General features: G+C 42.0%; 1 protein-coding gene and 1 pseudogene across 6 annotated transcripts in view; both read left to right on the plus strand.

Moving 5' to 3' along the window:
- The first annotated feature begins 707 nt into the window (after positions 1–707).
- Positions 708–2,359, plus strand: LOC145505230 (polyribonucleotide nucleotidyltransferase 1, mitochondrial pseudogene; annotated as a pseudogene).
- A 9,640-nt stretch (positions 2,360–11,999) lies between these two features.
- ARHGEF11 (Rho guanine nucleotide exchange factor 11) overlaps positions 12,000–19,498 on the plus strand; it is a 114,021-nt gene continuing 106,522 nt past the window's right edge. For all 6 annotated transcript variants that reach the window (XM_081494116.1, XM_081494111.1, XM_081494113.1 and 3 more), the window contains exon 1: positions 12,000–13,467. In XM_081494116.1, coding sequence (XP_081350242.1) covers positions 13,436–13,467 — 32 coding nt within the window. In that variant the 5' untranslated portion in view covers positions 12,000–13,435. The remainder of the gene's footprint in view (positions 13,468–19,498) is intronic.

Below are 19,498 nucleotides of genomic sequence, written 5' to 3' on the forward strand. Positions count from 1 at the left end.
TAACTCAATTAATTGTTTCATATCATCAGGTATTTTTCCAACTGCTCCTTACTATAAACAATGCTGCTACAACGAACATCCTTGAGGAATTACTGAATCAAAAGACATGAGCAATACAATGGAATATTATTCAGTCATTAAAAAGAGGGAAATCTTGCCATTTGCAATGACATGGATGAGACTCGAGAGCATTATGTTAAGTGAAATGTCAGACAGAGAAAGACAAAACTGTATGATTCCACGTATATATGGAGTCTAACAACACTGAACTCATAGACACAGAGAATAGAATGGCGGTTACCAGGGCCTGGGGGGACAGATAGAGATTAGTCAAAAGGTACAAACTTGCAGATATAAGATAAATAAGCTCCAAGGATGTAACATATAGCATGGTGACTATAGTCAACAATAGTGTACAGTATACTTGACAATGTTACTATACTAGAACTTTTGTGTTCTCACCATAATAACAACAACAAAAATGTTACCATTATGTGAAGGAAAGGATGTGTTAACTGATCTTGTTGTGGTAAACATTTCACTATATATACGTGTATCAAATCATCACATTGCACACCTTAAATTTACACAGAGTTGTGACTTCCCTGGTGGTCCAGTGGCTAAGGTTCCTTGCTCCCAATGCAGGGGTCCCAGGTTCAACCCCTGGTTAGGGAACTAGACTCCACATGCTACAACTAAGAGTTCGAATGACACACCCCGGTACAGCCAAATATACAAAAAATTAAATAAACATTTTAATACATATATTAAACATTACATATACATAAGGTTATATGTAAATCATAATTCAATAAATTTGAGGAAAAGAGATATGTCTTCTTTAAGACTCTTTATTCATTGTACCAAATTGTCTCCCAAAGAGTAAAAATTAATTTTCACTTCATTCACTCAGTGAGAGTTTTTATTTCATGGAATCCTTCTTGCCCACAATAGATAATTTCATTTTTCTAGTGCTTTGCCAATTTGATATTTATAGGTAAACAGAATATCAATTTGTACCCCTTGCCAGGAATTGTCTCAATTAAACTGATTAGTGCAATCTCACACCCTTCTTCCACTGCACCCATCCAGCTTACTAATTTCACTTCTTATGACTTCTCACCAATCTATAGCCTACACTAGTCAAGCTCATCTTTTTGCACTCTTCATACATATGACCAGCTAACATATAATAATCACCTGCTGTGTGTTGGGCAATGCACAGTGCTTTACAAGTATTAACTCATTTAATCCTCACAACCACCTTATAAGGAAGGTATTATTATGTTGGTGTTGTTCAGTGTCTTTGCAACCCCATGAACTGCAGCACACCAGGTTTCCCTGTCCTTCACTATCTCCCAGAGTTTGCTCAAACTCATGTCCATTGAGTCAGTGATGCCATCCAACCATCTCATCCTCTGTGGCCACCTTCTCCTCCTGCCCTCAATCTTTCCTAGCATCAGAGTCTTTTCAAATGAGTCAGCTCTTCTCATTAGGTGGCCAAAGTATTAACATGCACATATGGGACTTCCCAGGTGGTCCAGTGGCTAAGACTCTGCACTCCCAATGCAGAGGGCCTGAGTTTGATCCTTGGTCAGAGAACTAGATCCCGCATGCCACAGCTAAGAGTTTGCATGCCACAACTAAACATCCCACATGCTGCAATGAACACTGAAGATCCTGCATGCCACAGCTGAGACACAGCACAGCCAAATAAATAAAGAATATATATAATAAATATGCATGTAATAAAAATATATAATAAATCAAAAGTGTGGACACAGGCATAAATAGATTAATTAACATTCCCAATGGACCTGTTGTAGAAACTGTTCAGGTTCTGTTATCAAAACGAGCGAAATTTGTTGGACCGGGTGGATACCATTTAAAAAAACTTCAGGCTGAAACAGGAGTCACTATTAGCCAAGCAGATGAAGAAACATTTTCTATCTTTGCGCCAATACCTAGCGCCATGCATGAAGCAAGAGACTTCATTACTGATATCTGCAAAGATGATCAAGAGCAGCAAATAGAATTTGGAGCAGTGTACACTGCCACAATAACGGAAATCAGAGACACTGGAGTAATGGTTAAACTCTATCCAAATATGACTGCAGTACTACTTCACAACACACAACTCGATCAACGAAATATTAAACATCCCAGTGCTTTAGGATTAGAAGTTGGCCAAGAAATTCAGGTGAAATACTTCAGACGTGATCCACCTGATGGAAGAATAAGGCTTTCTCGTAAAGTGCTTCCGTCTCCAGCTACAACTGTTGTCAAAACTTTAAATGACGGAAGTAGTATTGTAATGGGAGAATCTGTTTCACAGTCATCATCTAATTCTTCCCTGTGATATTCTATATTCTATAGAGCAAAATTTCAGTAGCATCTTCTAATGTATAGATTTATATATAATATAAATATATTCTAACGATTTGTATGAAAATGCTCACTTTATGTGTTCCATTTTTTAATTCCATGTTACCTGTATTATTATTTACATTATAAATCAATACATATTTATTATTAAAAGTAAATCATTTATACATATAAGACTCCCAACTGCTAATAATTTGGAAAAATAAAACTAGTTCTTAACCTTTAGAGACCAGTGGAGAAGAAAATGGCAACCCACTCCTGTATTCTTGCCTAGAAAATCCTGTGGACAGAGGAGCCTGGTGGGCTGCTGTCCATAGGGTCGGACAGAGTCGGACACGACTGAAGCGACTTAGCATGCATAGCATGCAAGGCCCCACAGCTTGAATCTTGAATCTTGAGGCATCCAAAATTCAAACCCAGACAACTGGCTCAAACACCCACAACAGGCTGCAATGGTAACATGACAAGTCTTCCTTTAATTCCATCAATGAGAAAATTTTTCAAATGTTAAGTATAGAGTTGGGATTTAAATTTGAAGATAAAGGGCAAGCCAGCATTTCCACATCTCACTAAAAAGGTATAACAGGGGCTGAGTTCAGTTGTTTCAACTGAAACAACTGAAAAAACAGACAAATAGAGCATGCAATTATTTTTAAGTTCAGCCAGTGTTTGGGCTTTCCAGGTGGCTCAGTGATAAAAAAATCTGCCTGCCAATGCAAGAGATATAAGAGCTGCGGGTTCAGTCCCTGGGGTAGGAAGAACCCCTGGAGGAGGGCATGGCAACCCACTCCAGTATTCTTGCCTGGAAAATCCCATGGACAGAGGAGCTTAGCAGGCTAATGGGGTCGCAAAGAGTTGGACACTGAGTGACAAAGCGTACACAAATACACACAGTATTTACTGCATATCAGTTTTACCCAGGCACTGCCAATCACATGCTCTATTTCCCCATATGAGTAGAATATCCTACATGGGTTAGCTCAGTAATTTAACACCAAGCTACATTTTGATGAAGGATATTCTTATCATTGATCCACAAATTAAAATTTCTGACATTTCATTGGTATTAACCTGTATTTTACAGAAAAAGATTTATGAGGATAATGGACTACATGTGATAGAAATACAGAATATATAAACTTATATAAACTTTATATATTTTGTAATATATAAAGTTTATTTTTAAATATCAAGAAATGAAGTCAATGTGTATATGTGTATATATCATATATGGTTTGTATATCATACATATATGTTGTGTACAACCCTTTAGTTGGAAATAGAGTATATATTTTTAACAAAAAAGAAAATAAAGTGACAAAGTTCATTACTGGAGAGGAGACAGACAACACAGTTTATTACTTCTCAAAAATAGCATCCTAGGCCAGAGTCTCTTGAAAGAATTGGTATTAACTATAACATTTTAAGTAGAGATATTCAACTTTACAGCTTTTTTTTTTTTTGAGATCTTAGATAAGTTACTTTTTGTACGTTTTCTCTGTCAGGATAGCATGTTGAATACTGTAAAACTTTATCTGACTCTATTAAAAATGAAAGTGAAAGTCGCTCAGTCGTGTCTGACTCTTTGCGACCCCATGGACTACTATACAGTCCATGGAATTCTCCAGGCCAGAATACTGGAGTGGGTAGCCATTCCCTTCTCCAGGGGATCTTCCCAACTCAGGGATCGAACCCAGGTCTCCCACATTGCAGGTGGATTCTTTACCAGCTGAGCTACAAGGGAAGCCCATAAAAATATGCAATAAAACTAAAATAAAATATATCATATTAAAAAATAATAAAAATATATAATTTTTTAAAAAACAGACAAAAATGTACGAAACAATGGTTCTCAAGACGTTGGCAACCAGGTAATGCAGGGTAGTGATTCCTGGGAAATGGAATACAAATGAGGTGAGTCCTACAGTTGCTCCAGCTTACTTCGTGGACAGTTTCCAGGCCAAGGTACAGGAAGGGGAGCCCAGGTGGAGTGCAGTATTGCCCCAGAGTTGAGGAGATAAAGCTGAGTCCTGGAGGGCCAGATGGTTTGCCAGAGGCCGGAATATCAGAAAGGAAAAAGCCGCATCGAATGAGGACTCCAGACATCTCCATTGGGCCCCCCTAAAGTATACAACTGAGTTTAGAACAGTGCATGTGTATGAGGAAACAATCCTAGATTGATGAAAGAACAACCTGAAAGGATTAGAAAGAAGAATCCTTGAAATACACAGGCCCAGGCAAGGTGCCTGTTCCCACCAGTCAGACTGAAAGATCTCACGATTCATAGGATATCCTACAGTCAATTGGAAGATCGAACCTCAGTAGCTGGGGTGGGGGAGATCAACTTTAGACTAAATATTGTCCTTGTTCCACCTAACAAAGCTTAAATGTAACAACTGAAAGGGCAAAACTGCTTCCAAGAAACTTCACTGTGTTCTATTACAAAATTTGAGAATATATATAGGAATATAAAAAATATCTAGCATCCAACTAAAAATTGCCAGGTATGCAAAGAAGGGGGATATTAAGACCCATAATATCAACTGGAATATATCAATCAACTGAACCTGATCCAGAAATGACATATAGGATAGAATTAGGACACAAAAATAGTTATTATAACTGTATTCTATATGTTCAAGAAATTAGAAGATTGGGCACATTAAGTATAGGTACACAAGAAATTTTAAAAAGAATGTAACTGAACTTCTTGGAATGAAAACTACAAATGTTTGAGATGAAAAATACACTGGATATGACTAATGGTAAATCAGATAAAGCAGAATAAAAGATTAATGGATTTTTAGAAGAGCAAGAGAAACCATCCAAAATGAAACATGAAGAGAAAAAAGGAAGAGTATCAGTGAGCTGTGAGATCCCTCAGTAGCCTAATATACATGTTACCTTCAAAGGAGAAGAAAGAGATGGGGAACAGACAAAAATAGCTGAAGAAATAATTAACCAATAAATTTCCAAATTTAACAAGGACCGTAACCCACAGATCCAAGAAGCTCAGTGAACCCCAAGCACAAGAAAGTAGAAAAAAAATTACACCAAAGACATTACCTACACCAGCAGACCTACACAGGAAATAATGATAAAGGAAGCATTTCAAACAGAAAGAATGATACCAGATAAAATTCCAATTTACAAAAAGGAATGAAGGGCATCAGAAATTGTTACTATGTAGATAAATACATTAACTTCCATTTTTAAAAATACGTATTTATTTGGTAGCGCTGGTTTAGTTGCAGCACACAGGATCACTGATCTTCTTTATGGCATGCTGGATCTTTAGTTGCTGTATGAGAACCCTTAGTTGCAGCATGTGGGATCTAGCTCCCCTATCAGGGATCAAATCCAGCCCCCCGCACTGGGAGGGCAGAGTCTTAGTCACTGGACAGGGTTTGATCCCTGTATTGGAAGATCCCTTGGAGTAGAAAATAGCAACCTACTTCAGTATTCTTGCCTGAAAAACTCCACAGACAGCGGAGCCTGGCGAGCTACAGTCCGTGGGGTCGCAGTCGGACACGACTGACTGAGCACAAACACACGCACATCTTAAGGAACTAGAAAACAAAGGGCAAGCTAAACCCAAAGCTGTGAAAAGAGATAAATAAAACAGAATTTTAAAAAATAGACAAAGTCAATGAAACTGTCTTAGTCAATTTGGGCTACTATAAAAATTATCATAGACTAGTTTAAACAACAAAAATTTATTTCTAACAATTCCAGAGACAGGAAATCCAAAATCAGAGTACCAGTATAGCCAGGTTCTGAGAAAGATCTCAAATCAAAGATCTCAACTTCAACTGTAAGAAACTAGAAAAAGAGGAGCAAATACATCCAAAGCAAGCAGAAGAAAGGAAACAATAAAGATCAGGACAGAAATCAACAAAACAGAAAAACAATAGAGAAAAAATTCAGTGAATCCAAAAAGCTGGTTATTTGAGAAGACTAATAAAAGCTACACACCTGTAGTCAGCTTGGCTGGGTCCAGTTGGAAGCAGTGGGAGGGAAGACTTAGAAAAGAGCAAGAGTAGACTTTGAGGTAATAAAGAGGTTTTGATTTGTGGTGATTGTTTCATGTTTATCAAAACTTACCAAGTTACATACATTTTAAATACGTGTAATCTCTTTTAAAGAACAATTTTTTCAATTTTTAAAGCAGGCTTTGGGGACTTCCTTGGTGGTACACCGGATAAGAATCTGCCTGCCAATGCTGGGGACACGGGTTCGATCCCTGGTCCGGGAAGATTTCACATGCCACAGAGCAACTAAGCCTGTGCACCACAACTACTGAAGCCCATGTGCCTAAAGCCTGTGCTCCACAACAAGAGAAGCCACCGCAATGAGAAGCCAGTGTGCTGCAATGAAGAGTAGCCCCCATTCAACAAAGCTAGAGAGAGCCCAAATGCAGCAACTAAGACCCAGGACAGCCAAAAATAAAAATAAATAAATAAAACAGGTTTTGAGTAATTTTTTTTTTTTTAATCTTCCTCTTGGTATCACTCTTTTTGCATCTTACATTTGATCCTGGTTACTTTTTCTTATTGGGATAAAAAGAATAACACACATACACACCCAACTTCCAAAAATATTAGCCTTCAATCTAAAACTGGTTTTCTTTCACACATTTTCCTTTACAACTTATCTTGGCACCTTCCCTTGTTATTCAGTTTGTCTCAGCTACTAGGGGTGTTGATGGGAGAGAGCTGGTTTCTAAGGTAACAACAGACAGGAAGGTACCCCGCTTAGGAGGTTGGAGGGCACACCTAAGAGGGGACACATCACACAATGCAGACCTTCTCTCAACGGGAGTCAAGGAGAGGAGCCCCTTCTCCACTGAATGCCTTGAGATCCTCAAAAGTAATGAGCGAGCAACTTTTCCGGGGGGTGATATCTCAAGGGATACTGAGAAGAGAGAAGAAGTGAGAGCTCTAGGGCAAAATCTGCTGGTCACTGCTTAATGGGAAAAACGACTCTCTGGAGGCCTGAGGAGTTAAACCCCTGACTTCTACTTCCAGCTCCATGCTCCCCAGTTTCTCCTCAATATGCCCTGCTCTCCTTTCTGATAAGGTTTTGCCTATGTGTTGTTCCTTGCTTTTTGTTTGTTTGTTTTGTTTTCACCGATGCCTGCAGCACACAGGCAGCACAGTTGACAGTTAAGCATAGACTCTGTGGCCAGACTGCCTAGTTCCCCAGCTCTGAGACCCTGAGCAAGTTATTTTACCTCCTTGAGCCTCTGTTTCCCATCTGAAAACAAGGATGATAATAATAACCACCTCCAAAGGCCGCTGAAATCATCTAGTGGTTAACACTTGCAGTTTGTTTAGAAGAGTATTTACCCAGTAAGCACTATGTATGTTTTGGGTGTTACCATTTTTTCACATTAAAATCTTATTGGGAACTCAACAGGCTAAATGATCAGAATGTTCTGAGTGACAATGAAATGATGTCTGTAACAGAAGTTTAATGTTGGTTATTCTGGCTATCCAGCAATATGCTAGATAAATCTGAATCAGCTAAAATTAAATCACAAAATTTTCTCACCCTTAGGACTAAACATCTGAATTAAGTGAAGCTGTGCACATCATCTTTCCAACTGATAAAGTTTGAAGAGGGATAAAAAATCACTGATAAACCATAGCATCATGTTTTTATTTGCTAGGCCTATCTCCTAACAGCATCTCAGAAGCAGAATGACTGAAATCCGTCTTTCTGAGTCCATCTTTCTAAGACGATACACTTGGTTTGGACTGGGGATGTCTATGCAGGAAAAAGTTGCTTCTCTACAACTCACACTGAACCACTCAAGTTTCTCCACCACAGCTTTCCCTCAGCTATTCAATTAAATACTAAGTTTCTAGAATCTCTCTCTGCAAAAAAAAAAAAATTTTTTTTTCTCTTTGATTCTCACACCTAAAAATAAAGAGGTATATAACTCAAGCCTAAACAACCAGACTAATGGGATTTCATGCAAATCACCTAAACCCCCTGTCTGCCATAGTTTCCTGAGGTGTAAATAAATTTAACATAACAACTAATGAACAAAACAAGAATGCCCAACCTATCCCACAGCGTGTTGGGCAGAGACAGTTCATTTATTAACAGAGTTCTTGGGAAAAAGGTAAAATAATTATTAATTTAAGATAATATTTTTAAAAGTTTATTCATATTTTCTTGCCCAGCGCTCCCCAAACTTTTTGGTACCAGGGACTTTTCCCATCGATTGGGGGTAGAAGGGGGATGGTTTCCAGATGATTCAAGAGCATTACATTTATTATGCACTTTATTTCTATTATTATTACATCAGCTCCACCTCAGATCATCAGGTATTAGATCGTAGAGGTTGGGAACCCCTGGTTTACATAGCCCAGGTTTGACTTTATTTAATCCACACAACCTGAAAACATCAGGTTACAAAGCTAGAAAGGGATACAGCCCAGAACAAACTCAGTTCTTTGGAGTCCTAGCCTAGCGCTCTTTTCATTCACCAACAACTGCTTCCAGACTCCTACAACCTGGTTTGTCTTGGCTACAATCTAACTCTTTTTTTATTCCCCTGAACTGAGATTTAGCAGTTCACTTACATGGCCAGCTAACTTCAGGGAGTTCTATCCTGCTAAGGCCACTCCCCATCACCCCACAGTCTTCAAGGTGGAGTAGACAAAGATGCATTGCTCTACAAGAGGAAAATACTTACGTGCATTCACAGTACCATTTAACTATAGCAAAAATAACTTATTTAAGCTTTATATTAATAGATATTATTATTTATCTTTAATATACAGACTGACCTAACACTCTCACAGGATCACTACTACCGAAGTCATCTGTCATGTGCAGCATGTGAGATGTTTCCAGGAACCAGCCATAATGCCACACACAGTTCAGGCATTCAGTTTCTTTATAACCTATGCCATTCACTGGATAAAAATAAGCCTCCTAATTGCTACAAATGTTACAACTTTTAGTAAACACAGGGAAAATGACCATGAAAATTCTTGTTCTGTGAGATTCATTGGTTATCTCCTGAGAGAGGTGTAAGAAGAGATACTGAACAAAGCAGGGATACACATTTTCATTTTACCAAGTCCTATCAGAAATGGCTGGCAAGAGTATACTATCAAGCATTTATTTTCAAAAACAAACAAACAAAAAAACCCCAGCAAAAATCCACTTAATCTGTCCCTTCAAGGTGAAGATGAGTCTATTAATTAGTGAGAAAGTTACTGCTTTTCTAAAGAAACTCATGCTTATGGAGAAAGTATTTTGAAAACCTGACTGAAATGGTTCCAAAATTGCTATTTTTTAATGTATTTTTGTCCACTCCATGTGGCATGTGGGATCCTAGTTCTCCAACCAGGGATCAAACCCACATCCCCTGCCATTGGAAGCTGGAAGTCTTAACCACTGGACTGCCAGGGAAGTCCCTGTTATCTTTTTAATTATCAAAAAGAGTATGTTTCATCAGTAAAATTTTTGTCTGCACACTTGAAAACTAAGAAACAAAATTTTAAATTTGTTTAAAAAATCTTAATGATACTTCCAAGGGGGTTTGAACCCATTTGCTAAAATATAAAATGTAAAACCTTCCCATCACCCAAGAAGGACTGATTGACTTAAGCTGTAAATTTACTAGTTGAATTTCAATCAAAAGTCTTTGCATCGCGTTGAATGGGACTGGAAGATGAGTATCATAATTTAATAAATGCAATCAAGAATGCACTTCTGCTTGAGCCTACCTCTTTGACAAGTATCTTTTCCAGTCATGATAGTCATTAACATTCACTAAAAAATATGATTTTAAAATGTACTTCATCTTTAAATAATCTTTCAATATTTCTACTCTAGAGCAAGATTTATAAGGTATGTAATAAAATATATGCGGGCTTTCTGGTGGCTCAGAGGTCAAGAATCTGCTTGCCAATCAGGAAATGTGGGTTCAATTCCTGCACTGGGAAGAGCCCCTGGAGAAGGAAATGGCTCCTCACTCCAGTTTCTTGCCTGGGAAATCCTATGGACAGAGGAGCCTGGTGGGCTACATTTCATGTGTTGCAAAAGAGTTGGACACGACTTAGGATCTAAACAACAACAATAAAATACATGTAAATAATTGTTTAAAAATATTACATAGATTAAGGAAGCATGGTAAGAAAATGGTGACCACTGATCTATCACTACAGAGGAAGTGTACATAATTGGGACCATTGTTTTTGCAGGTAGTATAGGAAGGGAATAAACAAGGTCAGTAGCAATTTCAACTGTGTTGCCTGATTCCTGGCAGAACACCTGTCTTTGGGAGTTCTGGCTTATGTGTTGGTAGAGATGGGGTGCAAGTCTTTCTTTTATATACCAACTTGTATCTGGTATAATTCAGGTTATTCGTTTCTTTTTCCTCTTGCTATTTGCAAACTCATCACTTCTAACAGTGATGAGTGCTGAGGTCACTCAGCTCCCTCTTTATGGATGTGTATGGGTAAATACACATATACATGTATTTCACCCCAGAACAATCAAGATGGTGTGGAAGGGAGAGACCACAAGCAAACACACCACCGCCCGCAGGGTATTTTACAATAGCATTCACCCAGGCGCAAAGACAAAGTTCACTTCCCAGTCCTATTACAAAAGCTTCCTTTTGGTCTTAATTATTTTTAATCATAACGCTTGGGACCTTCTGACTAATGTCATGTTCCTTGGAAAGATTTAGAAACTGTGATTCTATGAGAGGAGGTTATGCAAATAGAACTGTCCTTGAAAGGATTTTCCATCGAGTTCAAAAACACTTTACCCAGACTGGTAGTAAGATGCCCAAACAATCGGGGCGGCAAGACCAGAAGGGTCTCTTCAGTGGGTCTAAGAAGTGAGAAGGGCCATCGAAAAAGGAGAAAACTGTTAAGAGAGCTCCTGGCACCCAGGTTGGAGACCGCGACTAATGTTTGAAAAATGAGAAATGAGGTGGAGGTAAAGTGAGCAGTGGCGGGAGAGCAGAGGTGACGACGGTGCAAGCAAAAACTGGGCCACGTGAGGAGGGGGCCTAGGAGCGCCGGGCACCGCAGTAGGGCGGCAAGGGAGGTAAAAAACAAAGGTCAGGTCTTGAGAACTCAGGGCAGTAAAAAGGGGAAAAGCACCCAAGGGAAAGCAGCAAGTAGGTGGCCGGAGTGGTGACGGCGGAGGGGACTGCGCGCTGTGATTCTCGGGGTCCGGGCCGGGTCGCCGGCGAGCCAGGCCAGGAAAAGCCGGGGATCCGGCTAAGCCCGGGATCGGTTAGGCCGCACCGAAAGGCAGGGCCGGCGACTGTGGGGCCGCAGAGGGGACCGGCCGAGGACCAGCGGCGAGGGGTCGCGGAGGGGCAGGGCGCGCAGGGAGACCTGGAGAGGGGCTGGCGGGGCGGGAGCCGCGGCCGCAGCACCCAAAGGGAAGGGCGGTCGGCTTCCCACCCCCGCCCCCTGCCGCGGCGTGAGTGGGGGGGGGAGGCCGGCGGGCAGCGCCGGGAGGAGGAGCAGGCTGCGGCCCCGCCCCCGCCGGAGCGAGGGAAGGAGAAAGGCTCGCGGGGAAGGCGGAGGGAGGGCAGCACGGGGAGGGGGCGGCCGGCCGGGCCTGCGCCCGAGCGAGCGGCGAGCCGGGGAGGGGGAAGGGGCCCGGAAGGAGGCGAGCGCGGCCGCGACGCCGGGAGCCGGACGCCCGCCGGTGCTTGCCTGCCGCCGCCGCTTTTCCTGCCTGTGCCCGAGCGCGGAGTCTCGCGGCTGCCGAGGCCGGAGTGCGGCGGTCGGGCGTGGGGCGAGCGGGCAAGCGGGGCCGGGAGCCGGAGGCCGCCGGCGGTCCTGCGCCAGGCGCGGTGGGCTCTTGCCTGCGAGGTTAGGCGAGGGGCGGAAAGGGAGGAAAAAGAGAGGCCGAGCGAGAGAAACCAGGCGATCGGATTGTCCAGGAGGCTGGTGTGGAGGAATATCCCACCCTGAACTCAAATCCACAATAATAATCCAAACTATTAATAATAAGGGGCAGTTTTTCTGGCCAGGCGAGAGGGAGAGCAGGGGAAACGGGAAGAAGCGAAAGCTCCGTTTCATGGAGGCTGAGGCAAGAGAAAATTTTGGAGCCTGGATGTGGAGGAGCAAAACAGAACTAACTCAGGAAATTGTCTTTCAGAAAAAGGCCGAACCTAGGCTGGGAATCAGGCTGGGGTAGGTGGAGAAACCTGCAAGTTTAAAGGAAAAAAAGAAGAGAATATTTTCAGAGATTTTTCTCTGGTTTGTGGTATTGCTACCATTTTAAAGGTAAAAAGCATTGCATTCAGGTGTTTTGTTTTGTTTTTTTTTTTGGTGCGATTGGCTCATTTCAGAATTTCAGAACCTTTTCATCTAAAAGCTTTTTTTTAAAGGAAATTTATAATTTTGATTTCCCAGGGTTGCACTGGACTTGTAAGTAGTGCTGTTGTGTACATACTATTGTATGGTTTTATTTATTTTTTACTGTGCAAATCAGCTGGAAGATTTTTTTCCAGGTGTCAGTTTGGATTTTTTTCATCTTTTTTTTTGGTCCCTCAGTATATCTGTTGTCGTTTCAAGCATTGGAGACCAGAGAATTATTTTTTTCCCCTTTGGAGTTTGAGGCTCTTGCCAACATAAGAACAGCTGGGAAAACTGGATTAAAAGGATGTTTTTAATCTATATTTTGCAGTTAAGATTAATATTTTGAAGGCGCATTCTTTCTATGATTTTTTTTTTTTTTTAAAGCCCATAGCGCTAACCTTGAAGAGATTTGTGGTTGGGTTTTTGGTTTCTAAGAAGGTCATAGTTTTTCTCTTTTTCTTTCGATTTTTTTTTAAGAGGGGGAGGGGTAAGGGGGGGACTAAGAAAGGAGACCATGTTAACTGGTAGAAGTAGAATGGAGCTTCAGTCACCCGGGTCCTGAGAGCTGGAGGAAAAAGGATTGTCTTCAAGTTGGGAGGCCCTCCTCTCACCTTTCTTAAAAATTGCGAGCGATTCAATCCTGATCAAGACATCACAACTACAGGATTCTGAAACCGTGGAGACACCGAGAAACCATGAGTGTAAGGTTACCTCAGAGTATAGACAGGTAAGTTTGCTAATAATGTGGCTTTTCAACACTTACTTAAGGAAAGACTGGGAAAGAAGATGTTGCATTTTGATAAAAGATTGCAAAATAAGGATCTGGGTGGGCTGTGGGTATTGGTGGGGTCCCTGGGGACTGTCTGGACATGTGTGTTTATGTTCCCTCTCTGTGTGTCCATGTTCAAAACGTATCTCCTGAATCAGTGTTTTTTAAATGCAAGCAGTAGACAGTGACGCAAGGAGTGGGGAAAGGGGGAAACGCTTTCTAGCCGCCTTTGACTTTTGCCAGGCCAGAGGCTGAATTTGAGTCCCTAACTTGCCAGCTTAGAGGTGGGAGGCGGGCACAAGCCTGGTCACGTGAGACCCCTAGGGTGATTGGGACTGGCTTTAGGTGTTGGAGCTGCGGGGGGAAGGGCCCTGGCAGGGGCGTGGGCCTCCACCGGCTGGTTGTTGTGGAATGGTGGGGCTTGGTGATGGGGTGGATCCCATTTCTAGAATGAGGAGGATGTTCTTGGCCTGAATGATGGGACAGAAACACACTTTGCCCCCATACAGGTCTGGATTTTTACCAGTGGCTGATAATGGCCTGCAGAAGGGCATAGGTCAACCCTAGAATTTCTTCTCCAAGCTTGGGGTTTAAATTGAAATCGGCCAACCAGCTAATGCTCTAGGTTTAATCTGCCAAGCCGTTTTTAATAAGCTTGACTCTGCAAAATGGGCCTTCCCTCTGCCTAGAGCCGGAAGGATTTGTTTTGGGCTCTTAGGCCTGATGTGCAGAGGCTTTGGCTGTTAGAGTCTGAGCACAGGGTGTCCCATACCCCCTACCCTTCCCCCCCACCCCCCCCAGAGTTTGCCCAGCCTCCTCATCAGTACACTACAGTTTACAACTTCATAAGGTATCTGCCTTTTCCTTTCCTCCCCTTCTCTTCAACCCTTAGAGAACCTAGAGAAAGGGTAGTTTTGTGGGTGCTGCACACATCCTAACTGGATGGATGGGTGGTTGGAGGACTGAACAAGCAAATGAAAGAACTGGGCCTGGGGGGGTGGGAATTACTGGAGAGATAGGGAAGAATATTTGCAAAGGAGCAATGAGTTGTTTTCTCCCTGTCCAGTTAACCTTTGATTATCCATGCTGATAATTTCTTTTTGGCAGTGGAATGTGGCCTGAAATGCATATAATCTCTCTCTCTCCCAAACACTAATCTCTGTATTGCCTCTGAGCCCCGTTTAGATTAGTTCAGCAGTCCCTAGACGGGGACCTGACTTGGCAGTGGAGAGAAGGCAGACAGCCACAAAGAACAGATAGTATATGTGACTGCTTAAACCTCCATCTCTTTCCCTTTTTGTGGCTTCTCTTTAGTTTGACTCTTGTCAAGGCAGGGAGTTGAAATGGTTACATGACTGCCCTTCTCTTTTACCCTCTTGGAATTTGGGAATTAACACATTTGCCTTTTTGAGATTGGGGGTGAACTGTTCCTCTGAATTCAGAGTTGTGAGAGGGTAGAAACCCAGGTGTTGGGGGTGAAAGATGGAGGCAATGAAGTTTCCTGGGCTGGAGTGAGATGCTCCTCTGGGAGTTTGGACTCCCTCACAGTCTTCTCAGGATGTGTATAGCATGGTTTTTCTGAGTGCTTTCATAGGAATGTATCTATTTGAACCTCCCAGTATTTCCGTGAGGCAGACAAGACAGAGATTTTCATTCCCATTTTACAGAAGGGGTGATTGAGACTCAGAGAGGATACCTGGCTAGCCCAGTGCCATCTTCCCTGACTAGTGGCAGAAGCTGGACTCAGATGCAGGTCTTCTAAACCAGATGCTCTTACTGTTATCCCACCCTAAGTACTGGATTGGCCAAAAAGGTCATTCCAGTTTTTCCCTATAGTCTTATAAACCAAAAGAACTTTTTGGCCAACCCAGGAGATTTGTCTACTAGTCTTGTGGAATGGGAGTGGGCACAGTTTTATTCTTTCTGGCAGTAGAGTATGATGCTTTTTGGCACTCCCTTGCACTTGGGATAGTGCAGCTTTGCAGGTTGAGAGCATTCTTCACTTCCACTCCCACCCCAATTCTCTTCCTCATCAGAGAGTCAGTTCTGGGGCTTGAGTCCCCTTTAAAGGTATCTCCAGCTGCATTGGATCTTTACCCCTTTAGCAGTAGGTTCGTTCTGTTGGATCTTTTGACATCTCAGGTTCGATACCCCTGTGGATTTTAAAGATTTCACAGTGTTACACAATTTTATACCATACTGGAGGGATTGAGTGGAAGGATTTCAGACTGTTGAGGCAGGGACTCTCTTTTAGTTTATCCATTTGCTGTGTAGGGAGCCTAGTGTGAGGTACTGTGCTCTAACAGTGTTTCAGAAAATTTAAGTGTGCAGTTCTTGCTTACAAAGAGTATGCAGTCTAATTTGAGAAACTAGGAAAAGTATAAGAGATATAAAAGCAACACTCTGCTATAAACTCTGTAAAGGCAGGAACTGGGTTTTCTTTGCTCAGGTATATCCCTGCATGCCTGGCTTAGTGCCTTCCATTGAATGAATGCTCACTAAATACTTGGCATAAATGAATATTGGAATGAATGAATATGTCAGCACGTATAAGTTCATCCATTTCAGATTTTTCGAGGTTCATGTGTTAATTTCAAATGTAGTCAAAGTAAGGTCAGTTAGAGAAGGCTTCCTTGACGATGTGTATTTTCTAGGACATAAGCAACACGATGGAGGACCACGTCAATGAAGAGAGATGTGGCTCAAGGAATAGAAGGCTGTGGAAAGTCTTTAATCCCCTCTTGGGGAGTGACTCCTGGTCCAAAGAAACATGAAATATTCACAGCTAATCTTGATCTTGCAGTGTTAATCAGTTGTTACTGAAAGATGGGCTGAATTGTAGCTGTTCATGTCCCTTTCAGTTTTTGCCCATGGACAATTTATTGCCCATTAGTGTGTTCTTCTCAAAAGTTTCTAAAAATGTGTTTGATATTGCAAGCAGAGATAATAATAGTGAATTATTTTTGTGGGAATGATAATGAGTTTTGCTATGCCATGTATATCCATTTGCTTAGTTCTCCATGGCAAATGTTTTTGAGATGGCCAGATGGGTTAGGAGTTTGCATCCATAAAACAGTTTTTCTCTGTGCAGAGACAGTTAGCTCATGTGAGGACCAAAGCAGATGGAGAAGTACTAGATTTAAGCCGAGTTCTTGGTTTGAGCCCTGGCATTCCCCTTAACTGTGTGACCTTGGGCAAATCACATGCCTCCTTTGGTTTCCTCATATGTAAGGCAATAGCTCATTTATATGAAATGCTTTCCAGTCACAAACATTTTCACATAGCTTGTCATTTGAGGATTATAATATTTATTGCATCTTTCTCATGGTGCTGTTGAAAGGAGCAAATCAAATCAGGTAATATTTCACATTGCTTTCTAAACTGTAAAGCTCTAGAAATTTTAGATGGTAAACTCAAGGATTTGATTTAGCTTTGGGCACTACTTTCTGAACTGGCCCAAAACAAATTAAGAGTGACCGAAAGATCTTTCCATTGTTTTGAAGAATTTAACCAGAGTGAACAGGCTTTTTTGTTGCAGAAGTACATGAGGTTAGAAAGAAGGCATACTTTTCCAATGGTCAGGGTTGGGTGATGATAGTAGAATATGAGAAGGGGAAGGTTATTGAATCTCCTTCCCAGGAATTTTGATGAATGGGAGAGGCTTGAGCTACCTTGGCTTCCTTAGATGGGGATAGAAAGGATTTGTTTTATGATCTCTGGCTGTTCCTTGTTTTAGAAGCATATGACTTTCCTAATTCAGAATAAACCGAGACCCAAGCAACTGTTCCTTATCAAGGATCTGAGATTGAATGTAACTTTTCCCCAGCCTGTAGCCATTTTTTTTTTCCAGAGGAGGCAAAATCTGGAGTGAGGTGTATGGAGGAGGGGGAAGGAGGTGGAGGAGGGAGGAAAGAAGCTTCAGGCTGAGGAATGTTTGTAGAGAAGAAAAGCTGGTGGCCTTGGCCGAAGAGGAGGTGGGGGAAAACCCTTCCCACCTCCGGCTCCCCGCTCCCACTTCAGGTTCTTGTTGAGCCCTAGGAACAAGACACGCAGCTCAGTTTCTACCTAGTTTAGATGTTGGCCTCCCAGAACAATAGCTTCCCTGGTGGCTCAGACAGTAAAGCGTCTGCCTGCAATGCAGGAGACCTGGGTTTGATCCCTGGGTCAGGAAGATTTTTCCCCTGGTGAAGGCAATGGCAGCCCACTCCAGTACTCTTGCCTAGGAGATCCCATGGACAGAGGAGCCTGGTAGGCTACAGTCCATGGGGTCGCAAAGAGTCAGACACGACTGAATGACTTCACTCCCAGAACAATGACAGGGATCCAGAGCTCCAAATAATAAGTCCCCTGAAATGCTGAGCCTTCTCCAAAATGTACCCTGGTGCTCTCCAGGCGTGAGATTAGAGATGGCAATGGATTTGCACATGAAACATTTGGCGATTAATCACCATTATGAACAGGAGCAGTCTAAGCTTACCTTCACATACTCAAAAACATTTCTGAAAGAGCACCCTTTGATGAACAAATTTATTTAGTTTTTTTTTTTTTAATAGTCAAAGTACTGTCAGAGTCCCTTTCATTGTATTTAGGAGAGTAGACCCAAAAATGTGGAAAGTTTAATGACAATGAGTTCGTCAGAAATAAAAACGATTCTGTGAAGGTCACATGGCTAGTCCCCAAACTGGTACAAAGACAAAGGAGTTCTGGAAGCTTGTAACCTCCATGGAATAGAGTTTGGAAACTTTTGGATAGTGTCCCTTACTGCTTTAAAGATTTGGGCCTCCACTGTATGTGAAAGGGCTTTGTTAACGCTGAAGTTCATGAAACGTGAGAGGACTGGTTTTAATCTATACTGACTGAATCTGCTTCACATCTTCATAGTGGCACTGCTGCTGCTGCTGCTAAGTCACTTCAGTCGTGTCCGACTCTGTGCGACCCCATAGATGGCAGCCCAGCAGCTCTGCCGTCCCTGGGATTCTCCAGGCAAGAACACTGGAGTGGGTTGCCATTTCCTTCTCCAATGCATGAAAGTGAAAAGTGAAAGTGCTACCTTTAAAAATCCATTTTATTGGTTTATTATTTTTAAAACTTAATTTCAAGGTTTAGCATGTGTCTTGGAAACCCGTTTCCCCGTGGACTGTGCGTTCTTCTTTTCTCAGTCACCGTCCTTGGGAAAAGACCCGAGTGGAGACCTGCTAGTGGCATCCAAGGTCACTCCTTTGCCCCATGGAGGGAAGCAGGACTGCAGAAAGTTGCAGATTCTGGTTTCAGGAGAAAAAAGTATTCATTACTTTATGAAAAATTGTGTTAGATCCCTTGTGAAAGGAGACGCGGAGTTCTGAGGGAAGACACCCCCCAGCATCTGAGTAAATAGATGAGTAAATTAGGGTAGCCAGCCTCTCAGATTTGATTCCATCTAGCTGTTATGTTCTTTGAGCCTCTGAAAACATAATGCTTGTGCCCTTTCTTTCAGTGAGCCAGGACTTTTTTTCAGGAACCCTATCTGCCTTCCTGAAAACCAGTGAAAAATGAAGTTTGAAAAAAAAGTAGAGACCAGAGCAGTCTGATGAAATGGGAGGGGAAATGGAAGAAGTACAGTGATGTAGAACCATAAGGAGGGGCCAGGAAATCTGTGGCCCCCAACAAATTTGGAGTAGGATTTGGAAGACATTTTCAAGGCCTGGAGAAACACCTAGATTTGTGGCCCTAGAACAAATGAACAGAGTTGAGGGGAAAATCACAGAAGTCTTAAGTCTTAAGGGATCCTCTTCTTTACTCTTGACTCCAAATAGGCTATCTCTTGAGTGGTTCAGAAGGTTGAGGGGCTCCCATTTTCACTGATCCCCTGTGGTTCCATGAGTTGAATAGTTGAACATTCTTTTGATTACCAAATTTTCCTTCAGTACATTTTTTTTTTTTTTTGGCTGCACTGCATGGCTTGCGGGATCTTAGTTCCCCGACCAGGGGTTGAACCCAGCCTTGACAGTAA

Source organism: Giraffa tippelskirchi, chromosome 5 (genome assembly GCF_054371585.1).
Source record: "Giraffa tippelskirchi isolate mGirTip1 chromosome 5, T2T-mGirTip1v1.2.pri, whole genome shotgun sequence".
NCBI lineage: Eukaryota > Metazoa > Chordata > Mammalia > Artiodactyla > Giraffidae > Giraffa > Giraffa tippelskirchi.